General features: G+C 35.8%; 1 protein-coding gene across 1 annotated transcript in view; it reads left to right on the top strand.

Annotated features, from left to right (window-relative positions):
- The window catches only part of LOC137017195 (sphingosine kinase 1), a 31,767-nt gene extending 10,609 nt beyond the window's left edge, over positions 1-21,158 (top strand). The window contains exons 2-5 of the mRNA XM_067381191.1: positions 9,196-9,345; positions 13,962-14,056; positions 14,139-14,254; positions 20,056-21,158. Coding sequence (XP_067237292.1) covers positions 9,196-9,345; positions 13,962-14,056; positions 14,139-14,254; positions 20,056-20,770 — 1,076 coding nt within the window. The 3' untranslated portion in view covers positions 20,771-21,158. The remainder of the gene's footprint in view (positions 1-9,195; positions 9,346-13,961; positions 14,057-14,138; positions 14,255-20,055) is intronic.

Genomic DNA, 21,158 nt, shown 5'->3' with positions numbered 1-21,158 from the left:
TTTGGCTGTTTGGCATGATGCTGTCAGTCCGCTTCTGATCAGATACCCATGAGCCCCTTGGCCAGAACACATTCCACCACTCTACAGCTGTAATGCAGGGGGAATATTTTTATATGTGATATACAGTAGTGAGTGTTTAAAACCTGTTAAAATGTGGTAAAATCACTCTAACAGAAGAAATATATATATATTAGGGCTGTCAACGTTAACGCGTTAACACATGCGATTAATTCAAAATCCTTAACGCGTTAAAATAATTTAACACATATTTTATGCAAAAAAATTATGGAAGCATGTGAAATTGCGTCATAATGTAATTTATGTCACGCAGTTAGATGATCTTAAAGTCCATGCCGATTATATCAGAGATGACAGAGTCATCAGAGTTATTTATTCCAGTGTCTGTTTCGCTTTAAAACACTAACTCTCTGTCATATTCTGTCATTGTATCAGAAGATCACAAGCCCTCCCGCCATGTGCTGTTCCTGTCTGAACGGAACGTCGAAACATCCCACCGCTGTATGGCCAGATGATATGAAAACTATGTTTCTCGGCTGGATAAAGCTAACGAGCTTCTTGCTATGAAAGTTTTGATGGATGAGGATTGCAATCAAAGTAAAGACGAATGTGGTGACATTATAATGAGGCAAACAAATAATGTATGAGCGCGCTCTAGACGCACTAATCGCACATTGTATTTATGCACAGACACATTTCAGTACAGTCACATTGTTTTCACACACATTCAGGATAAAGTTGCTTTTAGGGATAGAACCGTTCGGTTCTCCACTCACAGTTCGGCGCGCGCTTGCATCCCAAATCTGACGACGCATCTATAATATGGTTTGTTGAAAACAACGTGCAAAACAGACAGATGGATTCGGCTAATGTATGTTTCAGTCGATGGATGTGCATTCTGGTTTCCCATACGTTACAACAGCAATGATCAAAAGAACATGGACAAAACAGTCACTCGTTGTAAACAAATGTTCAATGATGTGCCGAAAACTCTATGAACAGTCATTTACACCATCATCACCCGGGTGTTGATAGCGCATGAGAGCAGGTGAGACCTGAACATCTCACGTTGCTATCTGTGTTGAAACTAAACTCATTTAAACCTTGACCATTTAAACATTCATCCGTAAGATGCGAAAGGGAACTCGTGCGGTCTGTGAGGAGATTTTTGTGTGCACTCATCCGAAGAGCGTTCATGGAGAGAAGCGTCACAGCGCAAATATTCTCGCGCAAAGTCTTGCACCTAAATGGACGAATTCACACAAAAATTATGTCAACATGCCCATCTTAGCGAGTATCTTAACAAATATAGTAGGTTATGTCTTAAGAGAAAAACGAGACAGCGCATGTGTGTCAGTATCAGTGTACTGGATCTTTGAATTATGTCTTAAAGGGACAGCAGTATTCCTGCTCTCTGTTTTTAATCAAAAGATAAACGACGAAGAAATCACTCTTGACTGAACATATATATATATACATATACACACACACACACACACCCCGATCAGGCATTCAGCACAGTAAGGTGAAGTGAATAACACTGATGATCTCTTTATCACGGCACCTGTTTGTGGGTGGATATATTAGGCAGCAAGTGAACATTTTGTCCTTAAAGTTGATGTGTTAGAAACAGGAAAAATGGGCAAGCATAAGGATTTGAGCAAGTTTGACAAGGGCCAAATTGTGATGGCTAGACGACGGTCAGAGCATCTCCAAAACTGCAGCTCTTGTGGGGTGTTTCCAGTCTGCAGTGGTCAGTATCTATCAAAAGTGCTCCAAGGAAGGAACAGTGGTGAACCGGCGACAGGGTCATGGGAGACCAAGGCTGGTGGCTGTGGTCTCTTTCAGCAGGATAATGCTCCTGCCACAAAGCAAAAATGGTTCAGGAATGGTTTGAGGAGCACAACAATGAGTTTGAGGTGTTGACTTGGCCTCCAAATTCCCCAGATCTCAATCCATTTGAGCATCTGCGGGATGTGCTGAACAAACAAGTTCGATCCATGGAGGCTCCACCTCACAACTTACAGGCCTTAAAGGATCTGCTGTGTGTGTGTATTGTCACTGTCAGTGAATCATTATTATTTTTTTGTTTATTTTTTAAAAGTGTTTATTAAATTATTTATATTTTCTATTTAAAATTATTTTATTTTATTTACATTGTTTAATTAATTAATTTTTATTTTATTTTAGAGTACAATGAGTCATAAGGCCTATTTTTTAGTGTTTTTATGGTGCTTATTTTTGCTGACACATTGATTTGATGCAGCATAATAAAGCAATAAGGCCCGTGAAGCCATGGTGTACAGTGAATTTATAACGGCTAAGGGGCGTTTGTTAGGCTCAATGTGGAGCGGAGTGCCTAAACCCCCCATAGCTGTTATAAATTCACTTAAACCACAGCTTCACAGGGCTTATTGCTTTTATAAAACAGTTACCACACAATACAAATATTAAAGCCAAAACATATGTATCAATGCAACATTCATGAAGTAAACTTTCACTAAAAGCCTTCCTTCCGCCAGAAAAAAATAGTCCCTGACCATGAACAGCAACAGAAGTTACATTATTACGCCATTAGATGGCGGCAAAGATTGTCTTTATGAGCGAGTCACTCAGTCGCAAAGACTTTTATATTGAAACTTGTTGTGAACACGGAACAAGACGCAAATGCTTTGACTAGCGCTGTCAGTGTCAGCAGGGCACGGGAAAACCCATTAACTGTTAAAAGGACAAGATCGCAGCGGACATTCAAACAGACTTTTTTGAAGGAAAATGCTAAATCTGAATGCAGCTAATACATTCTGTCACTCGACAGACTAAGACAGACGTAGCAACATACACATTTAGTGGCGCAGTGATAATGCGGTCAGCTGTATGTTTTCAGGAATTTTACAACGGCTTCGAACACGGCTCAACCAATCAGAATTAAGGGCCGGAAATATCCGTTTTCTAATGATGTATTAAACAAACACACATAAACTTACATAAACATCACATGCATCTATTCCACAAGATTGCTTAATTATATCCCACATAATTAATATTTAAATATTGATTTGATTAATGAGCTCAGGTCTCCATGTCTCTGGTCCTGAGGCTTTAATTATCAGTGTCAGTCAAGCATCACAGTGATAATGATGTGCTGAAATTTCTAACACTCAGCAGCGTTTAAGCTCTCCTGCATTTTGCAGTTCTCAGAAGGCAGTATTTCATGATGAATGTGTTTTCAGGAGTTTTCAGATGTAGCTGGATGATGGATATTTTACCAACTCCAACTCCTACAACAAGGTCAGCAAGACTTGAACACAAAGAATGGCTTTCTTGCTTAATTTTTCTATAACTATGGTGCTCGTTCTCTCTAAAGAAAGTAATTTAAGCCATTGAATGATGAATGAATGATCAGCATGCAGTGGTCAAACAGACACACAAAGAGATTCATCACACAAGGACACGTAAGAACATGTTACATGGAGCTGCGTTCACAGTATGACTAAAAACAGATTATATATGGGCCATTCTACAGAATTGCTTCAAAAATTTTACAAATTTTGTTTGTATGCAAATTGTATAATATCCAAGGTAGTAATTGTGCAGTTAATCCTTGTATTTTCTGAAAGTTTTGGAATATTTTTTCTCTCCCCAAATATGTCACTATCGAAACACAATGATAAATAATTTAATAAGAAAGATTACAATGACCTATGAAGATTTAGTTTGCATCTACCTTACCTATATATATATATATATATATATATATATATATATATATATATATATATATTTTTTTTTTTTTTTTTTTCTGTTTTTAAAAAAAAGTTTTCACAGGTAAATCAGTAATTACAATTTTAACAATATTTCAAGTGTAATTTCTGAGATTTGTTGTATTTTGAATCTAATCTTTCTTTGTAAAAGGTATAAAGTTTATCATACTGATTTCAAAGTGACGGATTCATTAGTTTGAATAAACATTGAACCAAACACTATCATAACATCTTAGTTGATAATTCAATATACTTTATTTTCGACAAAACATCCCATGTTTCGGTCATGACTGCACATTTTCGGTAGTGACAGTAATGTGTTGATAGCGAACATCACAATACAGAATTGTAATTAACTAAAACAAAACATATTAAAACACTAAGAATATGCATAACTGTACCAAAATTGAGTTTATTTCCCCCAAATAAATGATTGTTCCCTTTTGTCACTACCAAAACAATGATGGCATGTTTCGGTAGTGACAATTTTAAAGACATTTAAGCCTAACTCAAAGATGATAATCAACACATGGTTAGCTAGCACAGTTCAGAACAGTTGTACACACACAAAACTACATTTTATGAATAACACCCAAAAAAGTTTGCTCAATTGCAGAAAAAGGTGTTTGGTAGTGACATTCCTTAAAGTTACAGACAGATTTTAGAGAGACTTTTGAACATATTTAACTCAAAATGAAGATACCTATATCTACTCTGAAAGAGAGGCTATGAGAGGGAGGGACAGGAATATGGCCAATTGGTCCCAGCCAATGGACTAAAACATACACTGTTTCGGTAGTGACATGAAAATAAAATATATTTTATAACTTCACTTTAAAAAAAAAATCTAAAATATATATTTTAAAAACAACAATGGAAAAAGTTGCAAAAATTATTTCAAAATCATTTTCACAAGTTGAAATTTAAGGGTTAGGGTTCGGGACAGCCACCGCCCATTTGACCCTTCTCAAAGACCCGCCCCCCTTAGTTACTGTTGCTTTGTCCGACAAGCCGTGGTGCTGTCACGCCACACAGAGTGAAAAATACAGACAAGACAAAGCAGGTTACTTATGATATTAAACAAAGTCCCAGCTTTCAAACTGTATTTTTTTTAAGAAATTCTAACAATAAAAGCCGTTTTGTGGCTCTTTAATGTGTCGTGACAGATCACTGTAGCGCCTCAGCTCGTGAACCGATCATCTCTTACTACGAGTCCATTTATAGCATCAAATAAACATGAATGAACATCAGAAGAAATGTTGTTTCAAATGCTGAAAGATGTCAATATACAGCATTTTTCAAGTTCAAGTCCACCGAGGTTAATCCTCTAACTCCTGACTGCTTTGTCGGACAAAATGGCGGATTCGGCGTTATGATTGGTTAGATCGCTTGTCAATCAAACTCCAGGCGAAGGGTCAATTAAAAGTACCCAATAAATTATGATTTTATATACATTAAATTTACTAAGATTTTAAATGTTATTGTGGGATTAAATAGATAATAGAAGGATCTTTTTACTCATGCTTTTTATGTATGCTTTTTAAATGTGTTTTCTGGTTGTGGGACAGCAGTTTGCACCAATTCTGAAGAATGGCCCATATAGGGGTTGTGGTGAAATATGACCTGGACACATTCCTGACAGGTTTAGCGAGAATCCATAGAGAAGTTTTTGAATGCTTGTGGTCTTGTGTTTGGATAGTTTGAGGTGTTTCTACTGACACACTTTACACATCACAACAACAGAGGTGTGTAAACACACACACACACACACACACACACACACACACACACTTCCGTATCTCACCATATGTTCACAGTTCAGCAGCTGTGATTTTGAGAGCTTTACCAGCATGAGAAATGAAACACACACACACACACACACACACACACACATCTCTCTCTCTCTCTCTCTTTCTCTAGCAGTAAAAATAGAAGCCTATTTGTAGAATCGGAGACATGTTCTTTTTTTGTTCTTTGGTTTTGGACGGAAAAACCATTACTTCAGTTTAAACTTTAAAACTTTACTCAAGACTCCAGACAGTTCATATCTGTAGCAAAGCCCACTGATAAATCACATTTAACCTCCAAAATAGTGATGGTTATATGTTAATGAGCTCATGCTTGTGATGTCTCATTATTAATGTTTATGGATGAGAATGTGACTATGTAGGCATCTCGCTAGCGTTCGGAACGGAGCCGTTATCGTCATGTTTCTTGTATAAAGGTGAATGTCTCTCCAGGTTATTTAATTTCAGGCCTTGAGGTTTCAGTCAGAGACTCGAGTGCTAATTAAGTGTGTGAAGGTGCTGAGTGAATTTTAATCACGGACCGATATGAACGAGCGCAGCGGGTGTTCGTGGCTCTCTGAATGGATGGGCGTCAGCATATGTGTTTTCTGCGTCTCCTGTGACAGAGCGCTGTTGTTCGTCAGGTTTCTTCCCGCTGGCACGAAGCTGAAAGGTGGCATTGATCCGTGTGTGTGCTTTGACCCGCAGGAGCTCATTACAGCCCTTTGCCCCGGAGGATTCTGGGTTACGTATGAATTACAGTTCGGATGCAAGAACCTCCTGCTGCTGCAAGATTTCAGTCCAGAGGAAGTGGCTGAGATTGTTTACTAATGCAAGAAGTCAGGCGTTATAGTGATTTTACCACAGTTATATGAAGCAGAGTGTTTATGTGGTAAAATCACTCTAAAATCAGATTTTTAGTATTTTAATGGATTAATAAATGTATTATTGTCAATCCCATTGTACAATATAATAAATATTTTATTTTAAGTTTTTATATTTATTTATTTTTTGTTTTATTTTTTTTTATCATTTTATACTAATGCCATTAATGTGTTAAAACAGCCTTGAATGTGGTCAAATCACTCTTATTGTCTTTTTAAAACTTTTATACTGCTTTTTATAGATGATTAAATGTATTATTATTGCCAATGACATCTTAGAATAATATTTATTTTAGTATTTACAGGATGTGTTTTTTTTTTTAGAATACTTTGAGGATCTTATTTTTATATATAATTAAAGGTATTATTATTGCAACTGACAACTTACAATAATATTTATTTTATTTTTATAGGATTTTTTTAAATTATTTTTTAAGAAGACTTTGAGGACCTTATTTTTATAGACGATTAAATGTATTATTATTGCCAATGACAACTTACAATAATATTTATTTTATTTTTATAGTTGTTTTTTTTTTGCATTGTCTTTATAAAACAGTCTTTATTGTTTTTTTAGATGATTAAATGTAGTATTATTTTTAGGGATGCACAATATATCGGCCACCATATCGGTATCGGCCGATATATGTTGGTTTTAATGTTATCATTATCGGCCCAATAAGAAAATTTGTCTGATATATTAAAGCCGATAAATAACGGATTATTTCCTTCATCTGAGACGCTTCAGATGTGCACTGTTCACCATGATGGTTTTGAACTGCTTAAAAAATGACTGAAATCACTTAAAAAAGGAAAATACAGTTAATTACAGCGAAAGTCTGTCATATAATCTACATAAAATTATAATGAGAACATATAATTGTGTGCTTGGGAGACTGCTTTTAATGGTGAGACTTTTGTTTTTGTAATCAGGCTCTCAAAAATGATATAAAAATTTGGATTCAGATTTATCGGCCAATATATCGATTATCGGTAAATGTAAAGAATTATCGATTATCGGTATCAGCCAAAATTTTCACATCAGTGCATTCTTTTTGGCAATAACAATATGCATTATATAATATTATTAAATGTTTGTATTTATTTTATTATTTAATTAATGAATTTATTTTGTTTTTAAATGATTTTTTACAAATGCGATGTCTTTTTTCATAGTTGACAAGAAAAACATTAGAATCAAAGCTGTTTCCATTAACAAATGAGTTTAATTCTATTAATGTAGGTTTTAAATTAAATGAAATTGCTTTATTGTCACTGACTGGATGAATTACAGAGGCAGCGCTAGTATGAATAAATCAACTCAAAATTATATAAATGCCTCACATATTCCTTTAATCCGGTAGATGAGCGGCAACCAAACCTGATCATGAATAATTTGTGCTCTGGTAAAACTAAAGAGCCACAACCTGTTTGAGACACTGAACCCTTTTGTGGCAGTTAATGTCTTTCTTTCTGAGGGTTGGTCGTCTCTCTGTGTTTCTTCCTCCTAAAATAGCTCCATCAAACCTGCTGCTGTCGAACCGTTGCTCCTGAGCGTCTGTGTGTCTGTATTCACTGAAGGTCTCACCTGTCACCCGTCAGCCTGTCCCGCGTGTAAACCGCTCCCCGGGAAACAAGTCCGTCTAGCTGAACCGGATGGTGTGTGCGGCGGTCTCAGGAGAAACCCAGAGCGAATGCTCCTGTAACGTGAACAAAAGCTGTTAGAGTAATGCCTCACACTGAATACAAACCTGCATCTGTTTGTGTGTCTTTTGTGAGTTTTTAGCTGGCACTGCCGTCTAATAGCGGTGCGATCCTGCCGGAGGCCACAGCGCTTTTTTCTTTATGATGTTTGTCAAACATGAAACTTAATTAAAAGAGAATTAAAATAACATTTTTCAACACTGAATTAAAACTTCCTGCCACATTGATCTCGAACCAGACCGAGAGGAAGATTAGCAGAGAAAACTGAATACTTGGCTTATTGCATTAGTATAAAATAGTAATATAAATAAATAAATAAATGCATTTTAAAAATGTAATTAAATCAAATAATTCAATTTACCATAAAATGGCTGTATTTTTTTTCCTCTACAGTTCAAACTGATGATGACAATATGAGGGATATTCATCTCAGACTCAAATATAAAGAACAAAACCGTTTAAGTGCAGTTAAATATGTCTTTTAAATGTTTATTTTGTGCACACACAGTTCAGTCATTTCCTGGAGCCATTAATATCCGTCTGTTCACCAATATTTCGTAATGTTTCCATTAAAATAGCGAACACTAAACAGGTTAAACTTTTGGCACCACATTTGTTATTTACAGCCATGAGAAGGTGAAATGCTATGGTTTTATTATATTGTGTTGAATTTTATTGTTGTATTTTATATTTGCTATGATTACATTTTTTTTCTTATTTATTATTACATAGGTTGCTTTGATTTCATTGTGTTGTATTTTTATTTTATTAATATTTGCTATGGTTAAAATTATTTTTTATTTATTTTATAATTTATATTATTTTATTTTATTTTATAATTGTTTTTTATTTAATATTTGATGTTTTAATTTAGTTTTTATTTACTTTATTTTTTTTTTTATTTTACACTGATTCAGGAGTGATTCTTGAATTCAAGAACGATCAGTGATTTTTTTCTATTTTTTATTCTGCATGTAAATGTGTTTGTCAGACCCTTCACATCTCTCTCTCTCTCTCTCTTTCTCTCTCTCTCTCTCTCAGGTGTGTTGTTCTCTGAAGTCCGCCGCCCGTGTGGCGTGATGGTATTGGTCAATCCTCAGAGTGGGCGGGGCCAAGCGATGGCTCTCTATAACGGCCACGTTCAGCGGATGCTCACTGAGGCTGATATACCACACAAACTCGTCATCACAGGTGTGTCTCACATACACACACACACACAAGCACATGAGTGTGAGAGGATTTCTCAGAAGCTCTGAAGAGATTGAGGATTCATTAGATGATCTGCTACTGCGGCAGCAAACGGGGTGTTTCAGCTCATCCTCATGTTTTTCAAACAGTCTGACTTGACCTAAAACTGGGTGTCCATATAATGAAAGTCAATGGGGTCCAATGTTGTTTGGTTCCCAAAATTCTTCAAAATATCATCTTTTTTACTATCCAAAAAAAAAAAAAAAGTCAATGATTTGAGTAAATGATTAGGGAATGATCATTTTTGGGTGAACCGTCTCTAAATTCTGGTTCTGTCGGTGTCGGTATCAAACCTCAAACAGGATTAGTTCACTTTCAAATAAAAATTCCCTGATAATTTACTCACCCCCATGTCATCCAAGATTTTCATGTCCTGCTTTCTTCAGTCAAAAAGAAATGAAGGTTTTTGATGAAAACATTCCAGGATTTTTCTCCTTATAGTGGACTTCAATGGCCTCCAAACGGTTGAAGGTCAAAATTACAGTTTCAGTGCAGCTTCAAAGAGCTTTAAACGATACCAGATACCACACTAAGTGTATTACTGCCCTCCACAGGTCAAAGTTTGAACTAAATTGTCATATACTATATGCTAAATAACAATTAGTTCAAACTTTGACCTGTGGAGGGCAGTAATACACTTAGCAGTGTCTACACTGCTGGAAATCAAATAGAGAAGAAGTTCAAGATGAGCATTTATGGTTAAAATGTATGATTTTTAATATTTTTTTAGAAAATGAGCGATGGTTTCTCTAGATAAGACCCTTATTTCTCGTCTGGGATTGTTTAAAGCTCTTTGAAGCTGCACTGAAACTGTCATTTTGACCTTCAACTGTTTGGAGGCCACTGAAGTCCTCTATAAGGAGAATAATCCTGGAATGTTTTCATCAAAAACCTTCATTTCTTTTTGACTGAAGAAAGCAAGACATGAAAATCTTGGATGGCATGGAGGCGAGTAAATTATCAGGAAAATTTAATTTGAAAGTGAACTAATCCTTTAAAGCAGATTTCAGCATATTTGTCCTGAAACTGTGGCTCCACCATAACAGTATTGATCTGTTTTGGGGGCTGAAGTTGTTTTCTTCATCATTGTGTCACTATATAGAGTTTGGAGCTTCATACATAAAACATGCTATTAGTCACATATGAGTGAAAAACACTCGACAGCAGCAGGACTGACGAGAGATTCACTGTCACACGGTGAACTCAGAATAACCTCCGACAGACAGAGAGAGAGAGAGAAAGACAGCTGTCTGAGTGATGCTGCCACTGATTGTGTGTGTGTGTGTGTCTTGATGCTGATGGATCTATTTATACATCCATCAGTCAGTCAAATTTTCAGTGTGTGTGTTGTGCATGATTCACTCTCACTGTGCAGTTTGTGTTCCAACTTATATAGTGATAATAAATGCCATGAAAATAATACCGAACTTTTTAATTCTCTCTCTTTGATTTTATGGTGAAATCACAGCAGGTTGTTTCTTCATGAGATTCATCCATCTGTCAGTGTCTATATTCATCACCATCACTGGTGCTTTAGACTGTAAACACATTTCAGAAACAAGTCACTGATAAACCCATGCTGTGTAACACTAATCAGCTCTGGAAGAGGATAAATTCATTCAGCAGAGACCTGCTAAAATGTTCAGATACAAGTGAAATCTTTTTCTTAAAAATAAAGGTTCTTTATTGATATCAATGGTTCCATGAAGAACCTTTAACCTCCATAGAATCTTTCCATTCCACAAGATTCTAAACTGAAAAAAGATACTTTAGATTAAGTTCTTCACACCAAGAAAAATGGTTCTTAAAGGATTAGTCCACTTTTAAATAAAATTTCCTGATAATTTACTCACCCCCATGTCATCCAAGATGTTCATGTCTTTCTTTCGTCCGTCATAAAGAAATTAAGGTTTTTGATGAAAACATCCCAGGATTTTTCTCCTTATAGTGGACTTCAATGGAGCCCAAACGGTTGAAGGTCAAAATTACAGTTTCAGTGCAGCTTCAAAGGGCTTTAAATGATACCAGACGAGGAATAAGAGTCTTATCTAGAGAAACCATCTGTCTTTTTCATAAATAAATGCAACTGTATATGCTTTATAAACACAAATGATGGCCTTCCAAGTGCTTCCGCCAAAACCGCACTTTCGTATTCTTCAAAAAGCTTATGCTGTATGTCCTACGCCTTCCCTATTCTACTTACGGAAAAAAACTAAACTGGTGCTGTGTTCGATCCATAAGTAGAATAGTGAAGGCATAGGACATACAGCGTAAGCTTTTTGAAGAATGCGGAAAGCGGAAGAACGTGCAAGGTGAACATCTGTTTATATAAAGCATATACAGTTGTATTTTTTTTTTTTTTTTGAAAATGACTGATGGTTTCACTAGATAAGACCCTTATTCCTCGTCTGGTATCGTTTAAAGCTCTTTGAAGCTGCACTGAAACTGTAATTTTGACCTTCAACCGTTTGGGCTCCATTGAAGTCCACTATATGGAGAAAAATCCTGTTTTTTTTTTTCATCAAAAACCTTCATTTCTTTTCGACTGAAGAAAGAAAGACATGAACATGGGGGTGAGTAAATTATCAGGAAATTTTCATTTGAAAGTGAACTAATCCTTTAAGAACTGCTGACTGAAAGGTTCTCTGAGGAACCAAAAATGGTCCTTATATGACTTCATTGTGAAAACCCCCTTCTGGAACCTTTATTTTTAAGAGGGAATGAAGCATATATTTGCTGTTTGAACATGAATGTGTGTGATCAGTAATGTGGGTCACTATGATGTGAAGTGTCTCCCTCAATTAACACATCACACCACATCCACACTGAGCCAATGAGTGTGTGTGTGTGTGTGTGTGTGTGTGAAGTGCAGTCTCAGCTTTAGGCATTTCTGCTGAATCAGTCACTATGAATCTTCACTTCTGCCTGACACACACAAACACACACTCCATCAATGCTGTTACTCGCTCTCTCTCTCACACACACACACACACACACACAGGATTAAAACTTCAGACTTACTTGCGCTGTGATACTTTTATAGGAGTTTCATGCAATTTTCTTAAGCTCATAAATCAATTGCTGTATCTGACTGTATAATTTACATTTTTTCATTTAGTAGATGCTTTAATCCAAAACAACTGACAAATGAGGAACATCACAAGCAATTTGTCATAAGAGCTAATGATATTCATAACAAATAAAAATATATATATATTTATTGAAATATTATTAAATATTTCACTGTTTTCAGTGTTTAATTTTCTCATACTATAGTTGGCACAAGCACAGAATTTGTTTTCTTTTTTTTAACTAATTGCGCTTTATTACTTGGGAATAATTGATTTTATATTTTATTTTGATCATTTTTAACTTTTACTATTTTTTATTTGGATCCATTTTCTTTATACCTTGTCACAATTTAAAAATTGTATCTAAACTGTATTTTTAAAATATATCATAATATTTTGTAATAATTGAAAATACATAAAGTGAGGGGGAAAATAACTGTTTTCTGTGTGATTATATGTTAAAATATATTTTATTCCTGTGATCAAAGCTGAATTTTCAGCATCATTACTCCAGTCTTTAGTGTCAGAAATCAATCTAATATGCAGATATGATGCTCAAGAAACATTTCGGATTATTATTGAAGACAGTTGAGCTGATTCTTATATACATATAGCGCTGAATAATAATAATAATAGTGCTTACATGAAAGAATACCATAGTATTACCATTAAGACCAACCCAAACTCACGGCAATTCATACATACACTGTAAAAAACTTTATCATAACATTTTTTCTTTTGTCAATTCAACTTGGATAATTAATTTAGTTCAGATAACATACTATTTTGAGTTTCTGTTGATTAAAACTAATCACCAGGTAACTTACTTTTTTAAGTTAAACCAACACTTCTTTTTTACAGTGTATTTTACGAGGTGGCTAATTTGTATGTCCTCACTTATAAGTTTTTTACTAAATAATTCGTATTTTATGAGTTGCCCAATTCGTATGACTTCGTACGAATGACTGAGCCCTAACCCCGCCCCTAAACCTACCCGTCACTGGGGTTTAGACAAATCATATGAATTCATGCAAATTCCTACGAAGTAGCCACCTCGTAAAATACGTACGAATTGGTCGTGACATAGCGTTGTTGAGAAAGGGTTATTATAGTCAACTAAAACCATTTAAAAAATATATCTTCATTACTTAAAATAGGCCTAAATGTTAACTGAAACTGAATTTATGAAAGCTATATAGACAAAAAAAAAAACTAATAAAAATGGCTAAAACACACAACATAATTACTAAAACTTTAACTTAAATTAAAATGAAAACAGAAAATATGAATAAAAACCAACAGTTTCTCAATTGTAGTAGAATAAGACTGCATTGGGAAGAATGGTATTGGATGTCCGGGTGTATCAGGACTTCTTGGTCAGATCTAATAGACATGTTTAATGTACCAGAGAGAATCTGCTCATGAAGTGCATTAACTGACTCTTGGGATTGAAATGTGATCGCATCCTGTGATCTGTGATCCATACAGAGCATCCAAATCATGCTCGAGATCTGGTGAGGAATGCCGACCTGACGCAGTGGGACGCTTTGGTGATTCTGTCTGGAGACGGGCTGCTGTTTGAGGTGCGTGGAGAACGCTTGTGTGTCCGTCTCTGCGTGTGTGTGTTGGCCATCCAGCTCATGTATGTAAGTGTGTTTGTTTTAGGTTGTGAACGGTCTAATGGATAGGCAGGATTGGGAAAAGGCCATCCAGACTCCGCTGGGAATCTTGCCCGGAGGTTCGGGAAACGCACTGGCTGCTTCCGTCCATCACTACACACGGTGAGCAGCATTCAGAGCCACTGTGACCATTCATTCAGTCACATGATGCTGGCCAAAACCCGCCCTCGAGACCCTCTGATTGACATATGAAGGGTCCAACCACATTTATCTTTTGTGTTCAATCTCAAATCTAATATTAAATGCAGATAAGTTAAGGCTAATGGTAAAATTCCATACTTATTTGTATAAATAAAACAAAAACCCAGCTATTATAAATGCTGCATTATAATGTACAATATGAAAAATGCATATTTATTTTGAGATTTGCTAAAGATTTCATGTAACAGTGTTATTAAATTATTAGTGTTTTATAGATTAGGTTATTTCTGAATGTTCAGAAAGTCCTGTTATTTAAATGGAAGTACATTCACTCTGTACATTCTGAAACAAAAAGTAGCATATGACAGCATATGAAGTAGTAACATTAAAAAATGTTAGACAACTAAACGTCCAACTAAAACGTTTTGAACTAAAAAGGGTTCAAAAATAAAGATTTTTTGCAAACGTTTCGATAACATTATTAAAGACCAGATAACTTCATGAACTGCATTGTTTTATTGTTTCATAATGTTTCCTGGGGTGCACTTATAATGTTAGTATGATTTTTACATAAAAAATTGTCATAATTTAGAAATAAAAGGCATTTCTGCTATCCTGATTTTAGCCCTCTGATTTGAACGCTGTTTTAAGGGGCGTGTCTGCTGTGAGACTTCAGTGTAAACGCCCACTGCTGTGATTGGCTAACATCTTTCCATTTGAAATTAGTCAAGTATTACTCTCTCTTTTAGTGCGTTTTTACTATTACAGCTCTCAAGGTTAACTAATCGTGAAAAGTGTTGCATTACATTTAGATCTATGGTATTATATTTATATAGTGGCATGAAAGGTTGCAGAGATGAACACTGTAGTGGATCACAGACATGAAAGTCATTGCAATTCAATTTCTGTACACTAACAAATGCTTTCATCATAACTAACAGTGCAAATGCGATATAACTGAGAGATTCGTTGAATAAAACGGGAGTTTTGGCACGTGTCCACTGATAAACTTGTGCTGTTTATCAGCTCCAGCACGCGCTGTTTGATTGACAGCTTCAACAATTACAAAGGGAGCATTCTTTGACCGCTTTCTTTATACGATTTAATCACTGATTTGATTTACTAAAACAGACACATAGACAAAGAACATCTGACTGTACATGAATCATTATATCAGATCAGGCATTACAATGAACACAGTTACTCACATGTTGTTGCATTACTGTTGAGTCCATATCGCAAAAGTCAGTTTTCAAAGCCTGCACTGAAATGCGATTGATTTACCAAAGAATCCACAGTGAAATGAGACATTCACATTGTTGAAAATAAATAACCATATTCCAAGCATTAGGATCCTTTGAAAGGCAGAAGAAATCAATGCCTTCTTCATCAATGCAACATTAGCCCCGCCCACTGGCGTGTTAGTGAGATGATGAGGAGAGAAGAGCGATACAACATTACCTTTAAAAAGGATCCTAATGCTCAGAATATGGTTATTTATTTTCAACAATGTGAATGTCAATCGCATTTCAGCGCAGACTTTGAAAAAACAGACTTTTGTGATATGGACTCGACAGTAATGCAACAACATGTGTGTAACTGTGTTCATTCTAATGCCTGATATGATGCTGTATGTAATGATTAATGTACAGTCAGACGTTCTTTGTCTATGTGTCAGTAAATCAAACCCTTGACTAAACAAGCAATTATATGATGATTATCAGAGACTGAGTTCTGGACACATGCCAAAACTCCTGTTTTATTTAACGAATCTCTTAGTTACATCGCGTTTGCACTGTTAGTTATGATGAAAGCTTTTGTTACTGTGCAGAAATTGAGTTTCAACGAGATCACTGCTTTCGTGCGCTCAACAACATGTCTGTGATCGGCTGTTCATCACTGCAAACTTTCATGCCATGATCTAAAAATAATGCCATAGATCTAAATGTAATGCAACACTTTTCACGATTAGTTAACCTTGAGAGCTGTAATAGTAAAAACGCACTAAAAGAGAGAGTAATACTTGATAGTGATGTGTCGTTCTTGAACGATTCGTTCATTTTGAACGAATCTTTAATGTGACTCAGGAAGAACGAGTCGTCTCGGGGGGTGATTCGTTCAGTCGCGCATGTGCAATATTCTACAGGTTCTGTACTGCTAGAAGTAGTACACCTGATGATTCAATTGATTAGTTCATTTCATGAGTCTTTCGGGTTTTGAGTCGTTCCTTAATCGCGTGACAGACCCATTCGCTACCAATGCATTCTGAGCCGGAAAGAGAATTGATTAGTTCTTTTTATGAGTCTTTCGGGTTTTTGAGTCGTTCCTTAATCACGTGATATACCCATACACTATGCTGTGTGACCCAAGCACATTATATTTATTAGTAAATAACGTTAACTCTTCAGTTTTGTTTGAGTTTGTGTTACAACTGTTAAAGTTGAAGTTATCATAACCTTGATGTCTTAAACTAACATTAATAATTCAAAATTTATGTCAAATTTATGTCATTATGTCCTTTTTGAGCAATCTTCTTATACATATATTAGACTAATATGTCAAGTCTGACTAGGAAAAGCAATTATTATAACAGCAAACTCAAAACTGGAGAAAAAATGAACAAACTAGGCTATAAATACTTTGTATTGTAGGTTTGGATTATCATATTATTATATAGCCTAGTGTTTATTTACAGATAGAAAGTCAAAAAGATAAATTAATCAATACCTTATTTATAACCGGGCTTTATTTATTTATAATAACACACCACAGATCCTCAAGAAACAGTAACAAAAACAGTGACAGAAATGTCAGAAATAGCGCATGGGTCTGTCAAGTGATTAAGGAACGACTCAAAAACCCGAAAGACTGATGAGATGAACTAATCAATTCTCCTACCGGCTCAGACTGCATTGGTTTAGCATGGGACTGCCTGTCACGTCATTAAGGAATGACTTAAACCCGAAGACTTGTCAGACAAGAGGTGAGGGGAGCTTAATCAGCTTGTCATAAACTGAAGACCCAGGTAATGAATTAATCATTTCTGAATCTTATAGCATTGTAGTTTTGTATTGTTTGTAGTGGGATCAACGTTTGCATAAGTAGTAGATGTGCTGGGGAAGTAACACATAACATTTTCATTACATTTTGCTAAAATGAACGAAATGACTCGAAAAAAGATTCGTTAATTTTGTTGAACGAGACTCAAAAGTCCGAGTCAGTAAAATGATCCGAACTTCCCATCACTAATACTTGACTAATTTCAAATGGAAAGATGTTAGCCAATCACAGCAGTGGGCGTTTACACTGAAGTTTCACAGCAGACACGCCCCTTAAAACAGAGCGTTCAAATCAGAGGGCTAAAATCAGGATAGCAGAAATGCCTTTTATTTCTAAATTATGACAATTTTTTATGTAAAAATCATACTAACATTACAAGTGCACCCCAGGAAACATTATAAAACAATTCAGCTTATCCCCTTTAATGTTACTGGAATAACGTTAGCCCAGATAGACTGTGATCTAGGGTCAGTGTTCATGCAGAACTTCATTTAGTTCAGTAATCGCCATTAAATTCTTCATGAACCGTGCTCGTTCAGATGGAGAATGTTCTGCTGCTCAATTTAAAGTTTGCAATGCAAGCAGTCATTATCGAGAGTCATTATTCCAGCCATTAGCCATAGTCGTGTTTCTTTGTGAGAGCTGAATCTCTGCGGGTTTAAACTCAGCGTTTCTTTCAACAAAAGAATAAAAGTTCGGTTCTGCTGAGAGAGAACAAACAAATGAAAGCATTAATGGTTCGCTAATGACTTGCATCCAAGAGCTGATGTTTGCTGAATTCAGGTGAATAAAGCAGGTGAAGAGAGGTTAAATACACTTTCTGGAAACAAGCCTTACTATAATGGAGTCATTTCTATTCGTGAAGATAAAGCAGACCGCAGACTTTCATCAGCACACGATTCACACGCGAAATGATTGAGCACCGCTGCAGATTTACCTCAGAATAATCTGTGTCCATTCGCGCGCTTTAGAGTTTGGCCGTTGGACTTTTATTATTGAAGCACAAGCGCCACCTATTGGTGATTAGACTGTACTTAAAATTAAACGGATCACTTTTATTAGTAAGCTACCTCAGAACTTCAGATATGTCAATAATAACTTTGTTAATCCAATTTCCGGTTTATTCATCTCAACATAAGTTATTTATAAGCAGAGAAAAATAGAAACTCGTACATTAATGAAATGCGCGCGAGAAATCATAACGCTCAATATGACGAATCGGATGTCGTCCCGCCAAACGCATGTTTGTTTATTATTGAATGCGCTTTGCATTATGGTTTAAGTTTTGGCCCGATTTACGTAAAGAAGCTAAAACATTTTTATGAATTCGAGTTTTTCCCCATTCAGGTAAACAGGGTTTTCAGGACAACTGTCAGGTGAACCTTTACAACTCAGGACTTTGGATTGTGTTCAGAATGAAATACTAGCCATGTTGTTATTGTTAATTAAAACTATTAGGCTAATATTTTGAATTCATTATATATATATATATATATAGATATATATATATATATATATATATATATATATATATATATATATATATATATATATATATATATACTATAGTGTTTTTGAACCATTCTATGGTAAAGTACTTGAATTAATTTGTTGTAGTAATTCTATGGTTGCTGTGGTAATATAATATAAACAAATTACTTTACCCAATACTGTACTCATTTTTCTACAACTATATGGCATATTATACTACAATACACTACAGTTTACTGTAGTAAAAACTAAAGAATACTACAGTATTTATTACAGTTTATCCATTCACTATAGTTAATACTACAGTAGGCTGTAGCATTCATTAACAAAGTGTTGTAAATACTATAATTATACATTTAGTATGGTTCAAAAACACTAGGCCTATTTACTATAACTTTCTATAGTATTTTTAATGTGGGTAAATACTACAATAGTAGCAATAGTATGGAATAAAACTATTTAAAAGATAATTGTGAGTTTTTATTTTATTTTTATTCAGTGTTGGAAACAAGCCATAATTGTTTTGACATTCAACTAATGTTATAAGGTTCACTTTACTGTTTGTGCTTTTTTATATCAAGATCTTTTCAATTCATAGTCATTGATTTTAGTGTTGCAAGTTTTGCTTGACAGTTGTTATAGTTTACTAAAACTAAAAATTAAAATCTGAAAAATATAAATAGCCTACTGGATGAAAATCTTAAAGAAAAATTACTTAAAATTACTAAAATAAAAACAAATTAAAGCTAAAAAGAAAAAAAACAAACACAATTAGCCTACTAATTGTAGCAAAATAGGATAGCAAAATTCTCTGTTTTTACTGTTATTTCTATTCCTTATGTTCTATGTTTTATTATTCTTTTTTATGTAAAGCACTTTGAATTACCATTGTGTATGAAATGTGCTATACAAATAAAAGTGCCTTGCCTACTAAAACTGAAACTAAAATGCAAATTGAAAATATAAAAAAAGTTATTTTAGAATATTAATACACACTATAACAGTAGGCTATATATAGATAATACAAAAAATAACATTTATAGAGGATGTTTTTATTGTAATCGGTTCATTTTGCTGTTTGTAAATGTACATGTTTGATTTTCCAGTCCTGGAGCATCGTTTCTATCCGGTAAACAACACTGGCCTCTGATTATAGTGTTTTGCTATGATTGAACATTAATGTTGTGACTGGATCTGTGTGTCGCCTGTAGTGAGTCTCCGGTGTGGGGTGAGGATCTGTTGACTAGCTGTGGCTTTCTGCTGTGTAAGGGTCTGATCTCAGGGCTCGACCTGATCTCCATCTGTCTGTCGTCTGGCGCTCGTCTCTTCTCCTTCCTCTCTCTGGCCTGGGGCTTCGTGGCCGACGTGGACATCGAGAGCGAACAGTTCCGTCAGATCGGAGAGCTTCGCTTCCTCCTGGGAACGCTGGTGCGTCTGGCGTCCTTACGGATCTATCAGGGCAAACTGGCCTTCCTGCCTGCCGGAGACCAGCCGGAAACAGACTCCTCTTCTACCGCCGACAACCAGCTGCTTGACCACCTGCTTGTCCCGCTCGACCAGCCGGTCCCGCAAGACTGGACGGTCGTGGAGGAGCAGGATTTCGTCCTGGTGCTCGCCATGTTCCAATCGCACCTAAACGAGGAACTGATGGCGGCTCCGGACGCCCGAGCTGACGACGGGCTGATCCACCTGTTCTACGTGACGGCGGGAATCTCTCGGGCCACCCTGCTGCGACTCTTCCGGGCCATGCAGAGCGGGACGCACCTGGACTGCGGCTGCCCGCACCTGGTGTACCGGCGAGTGCGAGCGCTGAGGCTGGAGCCGCTGAGCGAGGCTGGCGTGATGACGGTGGACGGGGAGCGTGTGGAGTACGGGCCCGTTCAAGCACAAGTGCACAGAGGGGCGGCCCGTCTCATCTCCACATGACGCTGTTTTTAAAGCACAATCCGGACTGGCTGCCATTAAACTTGAACTTAATGTGTTCCTTTGTTTTATTAAAGAATTGTAACTTTGAGTGAATCTCACAAAAACACGTCCAGGTCACATTTCACCCCAAAAACAAAAGAAATTACATTCCGCATTTAGAAAATGGACTTTTTAACATTTTAAAAATTGTTATTGCATTTTTTTTCTAATCTAATCTAAATAGATAAATAAATTTATTTGGGTGAAATGTGAGCTGAACAGATTTCATGAGATTTGTTTCTGATGCTTGTGTATCTGAAAACTTATCCAGGTCAAATTTCACCCCAAAAATCAAAAGAAAGACATAAGATATTATATTTTGCATGAAAATGAAGACAACCATTACTAT

This window comes from Chanodichthys erythropterus, chromosome 3 (genome assembly GCF_024489055.1).
Source record: "Chanodichthys erythropterus isolate Z2021 chromosome 3, ASM2448905v1, whole genome shotgun sequence".
Lineage (NCBI taxonomy): Eukaryota > Metazoa > Chordata > Actinopteri > Cypriniformes > Xenocyprididae > Chanodichthys > Chanodichthys erythropterus.
This window is presented reverse-complemented; position numbering and strand designations above follow the sequence as displayed.